This window comes from Chenopodium quinoa, unplaced genomic scaffold (genome assembly GCF_001683475.1).
Source record: "Chenopodium quinoa cultivar QQ74 unplaced genomic scaffold, ASM168347v1, whole genome shotgun sequence".
In the NCBI taxonomy this organism is placed as follows: Eukaryota; Viridiplantae; Streptophyta; class Magnoliopsida; order Caryophyllales; family Amaranthaceae; genus Chenopodium; species Chenopodium quinoa.
In genome coordinates, this window is record NW_018743262.1 from 3,449,368 (window position 1) to 3,461,953 (window position 12,586).

General features: G+C 37.8%; 1 protein-coding gene across 1 annotated transcript; it reads left to right on the forward strand.

Moving 5' to 3' along the window:
• The first annotated feature begins 1,780 nt into the window (after nt 1-1,780).
• On the forward strand, nt 1,781-2,365 carry LOC110735280. Its single transcript, XM_021915458.1, has one exon. It carries the CDS (start codon nt 1,781-1,783, stop codon nt 2,363-2,365), a length of 585 nt encoding a protein of 194 aa, XP_021771150.1.
• The last annotated feature ends 10,221 nt before the right edge of the window (nt 2,366-12,586 follow it).

The following is a 12,586-nucleotide window of genomic DNA, read 5'->3' on the forward strand; positions in this document are numbered from 1 at the left end:
CTTGGATGGATACTCGGGATTCTTTCAAATCTTAATCCAACCCAAGGATCAAGAAAAGACTACATTCACATGTCCTTTTGGCACATTTTCTTATCGAAGGATTCCATTTGGACTTTGTAATGCACTTTCCACATTTCAAAGGTGTATGACGTCTATTTTTTCCGACATGATTGAATCATCAATTGAAGTATTCATGGATGACTTTTCTATTTTTGGTTCATCTTTTGACATTTTCCTTTCAAATTTGATTAAAGTGTTGAAAAGATGTCAAGAGGTGAACTTGGTCTTGAATTAGGAAAAATGTCATTTCATGGTAGAAGAAGGAATTGTTCTTGGTCATGAAATTTCTAGTAGGGGCATTGAAGTAGATCGTGCCAAAATTGGGGTCATTCAGGCCACCCCCTACAAATGTGAAGGGGATAAGGAGCTTTCTTGGACATGCGGGTTTTTACCGCCGGTTCATAAAGGATTTTTCAAAAATCGCAAAGCCGCTCACTCAATTGTTGGTAAAGGATGCCCCTTTTGTTTTTACTAATGATTGTTTGCTAGCATTTGATAGGTTAAAGGAGACATTGATTTCAGCTCCTGTCATTCAACCCCCTAATTGGGAGCTCCCTTTTGAGCTTATGTGTGATGCTTCGGATTTTTCCATTGGGTCCGTTATTGGACAAAGGAAGGATAAGAAGCTCCATGCTATCTACTACACTAGCAAAACTTTGGATGATGCACAAAGGAATTACATAACCACGGAAAAGGAGTTTCTAGCCATTGTTCATGCAATTGAGAAGTTTAGGTCATACTTGTTGGGGTCTAAAGTCATAGTCTTCACCGAGCATTTGGCCTTGAAGTACCTCTTGTCCAAGAAGGAACCAAAGCCAAGATTGATACGGTGGGTCTTGCTCTTACAAGACTATGACATTGAGATTAGGGACCAGAAGGGTGTCGAAAATGTGGTGGCCGATCATCTTTCACGGTTGCCTATTTTGTAGGGTATCTTGATAACTTGCCAATCGATGATTCATTCCCGGATGATCAACTATTTGCTATTCTCCAAGAACCGACACCATGGTTTGCGAAAATTGCAAACTACTTGTCTTGCTCTATTCTTCCTCCTGACCTTTTCTATCAACAAAAAAGGAAGTTTCTTCATGATGTTCGCCAATACTTTTGGGACGACCCCTTGCTTTTCAAACAAGGTGTTAATGGCCTTTTTAGAAGGTGTGTCCCGGATAATGAAATTGAAGATTTTATCACAATGTGTCACTCCTCACCTTGTGGAGGACATATGAGTGCCAACAAGACCTTGACAAAAATATTGCAATGCGGATTCTTTTGGCCAACAATGTTTAAAGATGTGTGGGGTGTAGTGAAAGCTTGTGACCGGTGTAAAAGAACCGGTAATATTTCAAAAAGTAATGAAATGCCTTTGAACAACATCCTTGAACTTAAAATATTTTATGTATGGGGCATCGATTTCATGGGGCCTTTCCCGAGCTCTTTTGGGAACAATTTCATTCTAGTGGCCGTCGAATAAGTGTCAAAGTGGGTGGAAGCGGTTGCATCTCCTACTAATGATGCTAAGGTAGTGGTCAAGCTCTTCAAAAGAGTAATTTTCCCAAGGTTTGGAGTGCCCCTGGCTGTGATTAGTGATGGAGGTTCACACTTTGCAAAGCGATCCTTTCTAGCTCTCCTTGAGGAATATGGTGTGAGGCACAAGGTGTCATTAGCTTACCACCTACAAACAAGTGGTCAAGCTGAAATTTAAAACCGGGAGGTAAAAATGATTCTTGAGAAAACGGTGGATAGGTCTAAAAAAGATTGGTCTACAAAGATTGATGATGCTTTATGGGCCTATCGCAACGCGTTCAAAACTCCTATTCGCACCACACCATACAAGCTTGTTTATGGGAAGTCATGCCACTTGCCGGTAGAACTTGAGCACCGAGCTCATTGGGCTATCAAAACATTGAATTTCGACCTTCAAAGCGCTGGTGAGAATAGGTTGCTTGACCTCCGCGCCTTGGAAGAATTGAGAATGGATGCATATGAGAGTGCAAGGATCTACAAAGAAAAGACCAAGGCTTGGCATGACGATAATATTAGCAAAAGGGAGTTTAAAGAAGGTGACAAGGTCCTACTATTCAATTCCCAGACGAAGTTGTTTCCGGGTAAGCTCAAGTCAAGATTGAGTGGGCCTTTCACCGTTAAGAAGGTGTTTCCATACGGAGCAATTGAGATTTCAAATGACAATGGTGAATCGTTCAAAGTGAATAGCCAAAGGCTTAAGGCATACTTTGACGGTTTTGTACATAAGGAAGCCAAGGTTGTTCACCTTGATGAGTTTGATGTTCCTTACTCTCATTGATCCCGCAATGTCGTCAAGCTAGTGACGTTAAAAGAGCACTTCCGGGAGGCAACCCGAGTTTCTCAACTCTCTCTTTCTTAAAACACTATTATTGTATTTCCATCACTCTTACTATTACTAACTTTTCTCTCAATATCTTTTGTAGGTGTTGAAGAAAAGAGAAGTAAGAAAAGGTTTTTGTGGAAGTGAAGTAGTAGGTAATTATAATGATAATAATATTTGTAATGATAATAATATTATTATTATTATGCCTTACTATTATTATCCAAAAAAAAATAAAAAAAAATGGTGTGAAATCCGTTAAGCAACAGGTCTGCACGGACGTGCAGAACACCGCACGTCCGTGCAGAGGCAGTCAGAAGCAATCAGGAAGTTTAAAGTAAATTTCTCCAGATTGGCATGGATGTGCCAAATTAAGCACGTCCGTGCTAATTCCTGCACGTCCGTGCCAAATACGTCAGTAAGCTATCTAAGTTTCTTTCTAAGGCTGCACGTCCGTGCCAAATGTTGCACATCCGTGCCACCCCAGTTTCAGCAGTCAGCAGCACGGTTTTAAAATAATTTTGTTTCTCATATTCTCACATTCTCACTCCACAACAATCACTCCTCTCTCTCTCTAAAACTTCTTTCCTCCTCCTCCATACCCACTCAAATCCCCTCAAACACCCAACTTCTTACCAAAATTCAACAAACTTCTCCAAAGTCTTCACTCCTTTCAACAAATTCACAAACTACTACTCCTTTTCTCACATTCAAACCCAAAAATCACCCAAAATACTCAAACCCTAACCTTGAAAAATCAATTTGGGGGTTTTCTTTGGGATTGAAATTTGAAGCAATTGGATGAAGGAGCAAGTTTAAGCAAGCAAAAGGAGGGTTAGAAAGGTTCATTTGCAGGTTTTACACCCACGATAAGCTCGGTATAATCGTTCCTCCCTTTCACGAATTTCATGTTTAAATCCTTGAATTTTTGCATGAAATTGCTTGAGAAAGTTTGTTTGAATTGGTTGTGAGTGATAGATAGTTGATAATTGTCAAGAATTATTGAGTTTGAATGAATTTTGGTGTGTTTTGAGAATCGAAATTTTTGCAAGTATGAAATTAAGGAATTGATTTTGGTAAAGGAAGAACATGCTTGTTTAGGTAAATTATTGTGTTGGTTTGTTTGATAATAAGTGCATGAAATTGATGTAGAATTTTTGTGGATGCATTATTGAAGTGGCCTTTGTTGTTTAGTGATTTGCTTGTCTTGTTTTAGGTGGGAGACTTAGAACTTGACTTGATTGTGTTGTGTTTGTTGGCCTTGCTTGAGCTTTGGTTGGTCCACTTGTGGACTTAGTCTCTTTGTGTGGTTCGAGGTGATTATTTTGTCTTGGTTTGTTTGATTGCATTGCATTAAGACCTACCATGTCTAGAAGAAATCGACCTAGAAACACGGATGCTAGGTACCGCAAACCCCTCTCCTCCTCCTCTCGTTGATCCACCACAAGTGGACACTATGGGAATCGTGTTCAATGACCCAACCTTTTTGAACAACTATATAAGAATAAGTAGAAGGAGAGTTCGATCTACCAAGTTTTATGACGAGAGTGTTTCCGAGGCTTTAGGGGTAGGGGACGATGTTAGGATGCTTTTTGAGGGTTGTGGCCTAGGAAATGGGCTAGATTTAAGCGCCCCGACCTACAAAAGGTTGACACTTGAATTCCTCCCACCCTTCAAGTGCAACGAGACAACAAGAGATCCCCCCGCTGCCTTACCTTCCAACTCATGAACACCCAACACAACTTGAACATAAGGAGGGTGAATCAAGCTTTTGGGTGGCCAATTAACGGCACCATAGGACCAAAGGATAGGCCCCCCCGTAACTATTGTGCGGGTGAGTTTTGGAGGAAGATCACCGGCCTTTTCGACTACAATCCTAGGACTGATAAAGCTACGGCCATAATCCACCCCGCCTTTAGGATGTCACATCGCACCATAGTGAACACGACGTTCGCTAGAGGTGATAGTTTGGCTGTAGTGTCCACTAGGGAGCTTCACTTCCTATGACACTTGAGCGAGGGTAGTACGACCCTAGATGTAGGGGTCTGGTTAGTCGACCACCTAGAGGATGTTGCCACTGGGTCCGGCAACATCACCATAGGTGGCATGATCCCTATTATTGCTTCTGCTCTTAACCTTAATTTTACAGATGAGCAAGTTTGCCCAGGGCCGACGCAGCTAGACATGGAATCGCTTAGGACCATGTGATGGGTTGCGGACGCGTAAGGGCCATAGCCTTACTTGTGGCACGTGAGTGGCCGCCCCTATGCCTACCTCCCCGATCCAGAGCGGACCTTCATCTACGACAAGAGCAATTGGGTCTTCGAGAGGGACCACCCTTTGATTCCCGGTGATGATGAAGAAGAGCATGAGCAAGAGCAAGAACAAGAACAAGAACAACCACAACAACAACAACCGCAACAACAACATTTCCAACAATAATTCCAACAACAACAACAATATGAGCACCAACAAGGGTACCAAGGTCAAGGCATGGGTGAGGGTAACCCACCGTTTCCTTCGAGCAACAAATGCAATTGATAAATGCCGGGTTCAATCGCATGTTGACCGAGTTCGAGACTATGAGAAACTCTCACAAAGACATGAGATCCTCCTACGACAACATGAGGACAAGCTTCGAAGGTCTTCGGTCGAAATTGGGTGAATTTCGGAATGTCTACCGGCATTGGTACCCCGGGGGCTCAATCTCCCAAGGAGGCCCGAGCCAATGAGTTAGTTCTTTTCCTCCCCTTTCATGTGCTTTAATTGTTTTAACATTGGGGGCAATGTTTATGATAGCTTGGGGGAGGGGGGAATCTTTCTCTTTGGTTCATATGTTGGTTCTTGTATGTTCTTGTTTTGTTATCAACCTTGCATGTTGTTTGTTCCCTTTCCGTAACATACAAACCCCTAAACATCCAAATTTGCTCCCTTTGAAATCAAACACCCTAAATAAAAAACTCTTAATTTGTGAATACTTCTCCCCTCTCTCTTTATTAAGATGTCTAGTCATGCTTAGCTTAGTCTAACTCAAATTTGTAATTATTCATTTTCTATTGCTTAAAAAAAAGAAAAAAAAAAGAAAAAATAGCCCTTGGATGAGAATTAAATGACGATGCTTATATGATTTTCTTGCTCGATTCTTGAGTGATGAGTAAAAGTTCTTTTAGAAGGGTGTGTGCAAGAGTTAGGGTCAATTAGAGGCTTATTAATCTTGATTGCATTAGAGCATATGAAATGAAAACCGATGAATGCTCAATTGCACGTCTAGCATAGGATATTGTCAAATTTGCCCAAAGTAGGATATGTTTGAATCAAATTGTGGTCCCTTGTGCCCTTGATGTGGCTCCCCTCCTCCCCAAAATGAAACTCTACTAGGGAATTGGTTCTATGTGTATCTTGTGTAATAAGTGGCATAATAAGCCACATGTTTCGAATAAAAGAATGAGCCGCTCACAGTTAAAAGAGGCGAGGGCAATGAATGTTGAAAAAAAAAACAAAGAAAAAATATAGAAAAAGAAAAGGAGATCAAAAACTCCTCCGAAAATTCACAAAATTTTTCTTTTTCTAATTTAGAGGTTAATTTGTGGATGCCTCCCACACATTATCTACTTTAGTGTTTCTTGTGTAAATTCCCGAGTTAGAGTGTAGTTGAAGGGGCTTGGGAGTGAATTTTTGGAGGTGGACTTGCATTTTGAGATTTTATAACCGAAAGAGGGCTTTTTGTAACTTTGGAATATCTAGACGTGTTCTAATGAACTAGTGAAAGGTATAAGGAAGTATCCTAGTGCAACCTTGCTTAATTCTCATCTCTACCCCCAACTCATGTACACATTTGTATGATCGGTAATTCTTGAAAGTCACTCACTTGTCTTGCTTGTGATTTATATCCCGATGCGTTGATGAGGGAAATAAAAACATTGGTTTGGTTTGTATTGATCACCTTGATGATGATGATATGTTATGACAATTTTGGCATGGTTTGTGTGAGTTGTGGGTTAAGCTCAAGGGAAACCCTCACGAGATAAAAACTCGTCCTCTTAGGCAACTTAGGGGTTTAAATTGCTTTTCACTTGTGCTAAAAGTGTTTATGGTTCTTGCCATGCAGATTTGTGTTTGTGTTTTCTCTTTAAGTATCTCTCCTTGGTTTGATCATTAGCAAGTAATCTTCCTTCTTAATTTTACATGTTTGTTTTGCTCGAGGACTAGCAAAAGCTTAGCTTGGGGGATTTGATAACTTGTTATTTGATACGATTTTAGAGTGATTTCAAACCTTGTTTACTTGGTATATTGGCATTTTGGTTCACTTTTACTCTATTTTTGTTCAAATTTTGTGTATCCCTTGCTTCACGGGTTGTTAGTGTTTTTGTTGAGTTTTTAGGTTCAAAGATGACCATTTGAGGCATTTGGATGAAAACCGATGTTAGAAGCCGAAAAAATAGAGCAAAACAAAAGAAAAGTGAAGATAAAGGCCATTTGTGATTTGTGACGAATTTGAGTGGTATATCCCAAGCCCTAGAACTCTCTAATTATTGTTAATCATCCCTTAGTATTAGTTGCTTTAAATTAGTACATGCTACATAAAACCAAACCAATTTTGACTGCATTTAGCTTGTTTAAACGGTAGTATCTCGGTGGTTGATTCAACGCCTCTCTTGGGTTCGACCCTTTCTTACCCTTGCTATTAGTTAGTGAGACAAAAATAGGACTTTATCTATGGTAAGCTCGACGGTGGCCTATCAACTCATATAGAGTTTCATCGGCTTACTCCTTAGTACAGTTGTTCTCTCTGCAGGATAATATTTATTATAGAAATTTAAAACAAGAGTTTCCCAGTCAGTTATACCAAGTGCAGTTCTATTTAATCCGTTAAACCATAATTTGGCTTTTCCACTTAAAGAGAAAGGAAAGAGAATCTCCCTGATTTGGTCTTGTGTGACCCCAGCTTGCCTAATGGTATTTCAATACTGACAGTAGTCTGCAATATGAAGATTTGGGTCTTCACCCTTAGCTCCACTAAACTGCTTCCTTTCTATCTTCGTGATAAATTGGGGTTTAATCTTGAATTGTACCCCATCAAGAGCTGAAGTGGGAGTAAAGTGTGGAAAATCTGTAAGCTTTGGTTGTGACTACTTGTATGTCGATTGGGTTTTTATATGTCTTGTATGCATTCTTGCGCATTTCTTTTTCTTGTTCTTTTCCTTTTTCTTTATTTTTCCCTCTTATTTTCTATTTTTCATCCAAATATGAAAAAGACAAAAAGATTTTAAAGCTTTGTTGTCTTTTTTTTAGTTCTTTAGCTTCTGTAATTGGACATAATACCATCCGACCATTTGCATTTGAATAAATAATTTCCTATGTCGTATATGTATGCATGTTTTGAGAGTATATTTGGTTGATTCTAGGATAGGGTATGTTAAGGTAGCGGTTTACACATTTTTGGACCTTTAAGTCGGATTCCATTAGTTTGTGGTAAGAAAGAGTTGCTCCCTTTAGTAGATTTGAAGCTAATAGTGAGTTTTTCTTACAACCATGTGAGGTTTTATTTCTTCTTTCTTTCAACATTTCTTGATTGAGCGGCACATGGATCCTTGGATATTGTATACTTTATCTAGAATTTGACTTTCATCTCCCGAGATCGCGACCGAGACACTTAGGAAGGATAAAGACATCTTTTCGGGGTGGTAATTGTTACTTTTCAAGGATAGTTTTCTTTTCTTTGTTTTGGGTTTACATTTTCTTTCTTGCTAACCATTTAAGCCTTATACCCTTCTTTTCAAGCCACATATTTAGCTTTTTGACCTTTTTGTTTCATTTTTGTTCCCGTCATTAGTTTTTGTGAAGCATTGGTCTCTATTATTGAAGTTTTGGTGGATGAGAATGATTGTTTGATTCTTTCAATGTAAGCAAGTTTGTGTTGTAAATATTTCGTGAATAATAAGCAACTGCATGTTGAAAAAGTCTTCCATAGTTAAAAGAGGCGAGGACAATAAAGTTCAAAAATGAAAAAATTGAAAAAATAAGAAAAAGCAAAGCAAGTTCAATAAGCTTTGACAAAAGTGAAAAATGTGAAAACTAAAACAGTTCAAAAATATTTTTATGAGAGTGGTTTTCTCCCTAAGAATTGAGGACAATGCTTTATTTTAGCTTAGGGGAAAGCGTTCTTACGCTTTTTGTATAAATGATTGTGATTTTGGATTTCAATAAGCTTGGGGGTGTTGGTGTTTTCGTTTGGAGATTACTTGGCTTTGGTGTTGAGATTTGGCCACTCTTTGCTTCTCTATTTAGGTATGCGACCAAATTTCATATTTTAGTCTACTTTGAACCATTTCGCCCTTACATTACAATCATTTTCAAGACCATTTAACCTTTGTGGTTGAGTCACAAGTCTGTGGAGGGAGATGTAGGTCAAGCCTATAGAGCGATATGCAATAGTCGAGATGTCGAGTAGCCTTAAACTTCTTTATTTTCCGGTTCCTTCGAAGAACCATTGAGATGCTCACTAAAGGTAGACTTGAAGCTAGTTGAGAGAACGTGGTAAGGTTGGCTGGGATGAAGGTGAATTGTGCCTCATTAGTTCTCTACGCTTAGCATATCTTGTGTATCAATTAACCTAGGACATCTTGGAACATGCATACCCCTATTGTATAGAAAGTTGTTTATTCACTTACGTTTGTTCATTTGCAAAAGTCCATGTCAAAAGCTATTTGTTTGAATTTTTTATTTTACTTCCTTTCAATGATTTTGCCTCATATGTACCTAGATTATGGGTTAAACTCTTAGGATACCCTTACTAGACCTCACTCGTCCTCACTCCTCCTTATTGGCGACTTTGGGGTTTAAAGGGCTTGTTATAGCTGAAAACAATTGTGATTCCTACGATAGTGAGTCTTAGTATATATTCTTATCTCTTTCTTCCCTTTTCTTGGTTTGAATAAGTCTTTCATCCTAATTCTTCTTGCTTAGTCTAGCTTGGGGGAGTTTAACGAGTTTCATTTATGGCACATATTTGGCTTCTTTTAGGATGATTTTTCATTGATTTTACATCTATTTTATCTCCTTTTCTCTAGTTTTACTTGTATTTTCTCTATTTTGCATTTTCTTTAGTTGCTTTCTTACTTTCATGCTTTTCTTAGTTTATTTTGCATTTTATTCTTTACTTGTTTGCTTTTCTTTGATTTAAGAAATTTGGTGACGTTCGAGAAGCTCATTAACATTCTCTCGGGGTATTCAAGAGAAAAGACGCATCTCGGTTTCCCTCTTGAAGCTCAAAAGAAAAGGAGTGCAAGAGTCAAGTCTTCAAGGGAGCGCTCTCATGCTGCGTGGACATTAAAAGATGGTGTTGAACCCAGCATAAGGGCTTCAAGAGACTGCCTCCACAACATGCATCATATGGAGCGTACAGGGGCTTCTTCGAGAGCACCAAGCATTTCCCCTGCTCCTAAGGCACGGCCGCGCACGAGGGAGGAGCAGCCGCGCAAGTGGCTAGCACGGCCGTGCAGGTGCCAGGAGCGGTTACGCGCTCTCTCTCCCCTGTTTATGTACCCATTTTGTTGCGGCCGCGCTTAGGGGTGAGAGGTTGCGCCTTTTTCTTGTCTCTTTTGGACATCTAACTTACTTCTCTAAGCTAGTTTTACTATATATAGATTTTCTTCATTTTTAGAGAGAGAATATCTTAGAATTAAGCTTTAGATTGAGTTTTTGAAAAAAATTTAGAGATAGAAGCACTTGATTTTGACGATTTGTTCTTAGATTTTAGAGAGAGAAACTTGGTGATGTTGATGAATGCTACTTTCAAACTTCTTGCTCTTTGTTTTTTATCAAAATATTGTAAGAATTCTTTACTCTTTAATGTAACTTAATGTTTGATTTTTAATTTTGATTAAATTACTTGTTTATTTGACTTGATTTTTAATAAATTTGTGATTAAATTAGCTTTGTTGTTCAAATTTGCAATGTGTAGTGAGTAAATTACTTAGGGTGAAGCATGTACAAATGATAATTCATGGTTAATTAGGGGAATTTGATTGATCATCATTGTGATTAAATTGGTTAGTGAAATTTGTGCATGTGTTTGATATCTTGAGGAGTGATCAAGCTCAACTATCTTGTTAGATTGCATAATAGGTTTCAATGACACGAACAATTGATTTGGAAGCTATTATTATCGATTAATCTTAATTTTTTTTCCTTTGAAATAATTTGTAGAGACATCTAGCTTGACCTTAGGAAATAGCTCTTTGAGTGATTTTGATTGCATTTCTTGCTTTCCCTCGTATTGTATGCTTGATCGATTTCTTTCCCAATTAGCGTGTTTATCATGAGTACATGTGAATCTCGACTCCCTAGAATTCTTTATATAAATCTAGTAACTGTTTAATTGCATTGATAAAATTGTTAGACTAACCGTCACTTAACCTTCGGAATAGCTTAGCTTGAGACTGTAGTAAATACCACATTCCCTTAGGTTCGACCTGGACTTACTCCTATACCTAGGGTTGGGTTAGGTTGTACAAATTTTGTTTTGATCAAGGAACTTAGTTATTAACGACCTAGGTTTGTCCCGCGTCAGCACTTGTAAAAGTTTTTTATAAAATTGACTTGATCGGCTTAATTAATATTTATTGGATTAATTTAATTAAGTTGGATGTGGAATTTATTGGGAGCTTTATTATTCGTCTTTAAGCTAGATTAAGCGTTAATTGTGCTTTTTTTTATTGCATTAGTTAGTAACTAGTACTAGCTCGTTTTGATGCAATGCATTGTATTGTTGCTTTAATTATTTGTAAAAATGCATGGGCCATTTACTTTTAACGTGAATGGGTGAATGGAATATTATAAATGTTCTTATGAAGGTTTTTACAAAAAGGATGCTAGTATGGACCAACTAGCATAGTAATTATGGACTGCATTCCATTTTGTATTTTATAAATCTAAATATTGACTACGTGCCATTAAGTATTTTTGTACTCATATTATTTAGATTAGTCTTATAAACTAGTAGTTGCATAATTGATGGTGAAGTCTAAAGATGACGTTTCTAAGAACACGAAGCGTAAAAGATGCAATGATGGCCTTGAAGATTGGATGCTTCGAGTTTCAAAGGGTCATGCTAGTTTTCCATGCATCTTTAATAATTTCTTATTTATTTTTGCTTATATATAATTGTGATATTAGATGCATGTTTATAATTTTGAATGTTAAATGATTAATTTAGTTCACTTAAATCAACCAACATAGAAACCCTAAGTTCGTATAAAATTGAGTTAAAATTTTTCATTCTAAAATGACACTTACCGAACTAATGAGAATAGTAATGAGCTATGCCAAAGCAAGAGATTACTACATTCCTAGGGAAGTAAGGTATACTAGGTGTATGCGTTAGTCTTAGGTTAAAGTCAACGACATCAGTAAGGAGTCCTTAGATGTCATGGCAATGAAGATAATCGTCAAGAAAGCATTATATGCAACAATTTATAAAACCAAGAATATCATAGAGCTATTAGCAATTAGATTGCTTACCTACAAAAATTAAGTGTTAAGAAAAGCCAAAGCATGCTTAATATCACTTATTAATTTTTGGAGTCTTGGAATTGTTTTATTCTCCTTAAAGGGACAACTTTTTAAAGTGCGGATAAAATGCTAAATAAGATTGGAAATTTGCATGTATGATTTAAATTTCAAACTAATTGGTTTTATGAAAGGAAATTTCATTGAAAATTCTTTCATTTGTAGAAAATGTCTGACCAACACCAACCTGTTTTTACTACGCTCAATTCTTGATAAGGAGAAATTGAGTGCACCAAACATCCTTGATTTGAAAAGGAACTTGTGAATAGTCCTCATGCAAGAGCAAAAGGAATACGTCATTGACGAGGAAATGCTCGATGCTCCAAATAAATAGGTCACACATTCTTCCTTAAACCAATGGCATGTTGCAAATAAGGATGTCAAATGCATCATGTGTACCACAATGTCTTCGGATCTCCAAAAGACTTTCTTTTATAAGGAGACGACTTTTGAGATCATATATGAACTTCAGAATATGTTCCAAGAGCAGGCTAGAACTGAGAGGTTCGAGGCCCATTCGTAAATCCTTGAAAGCAAGCTTAAGAAAGGAGAATTTGTCAATCCTCATGTGCTCAAAATGATTGGATTATTTGAGAACATTGAGAGGCT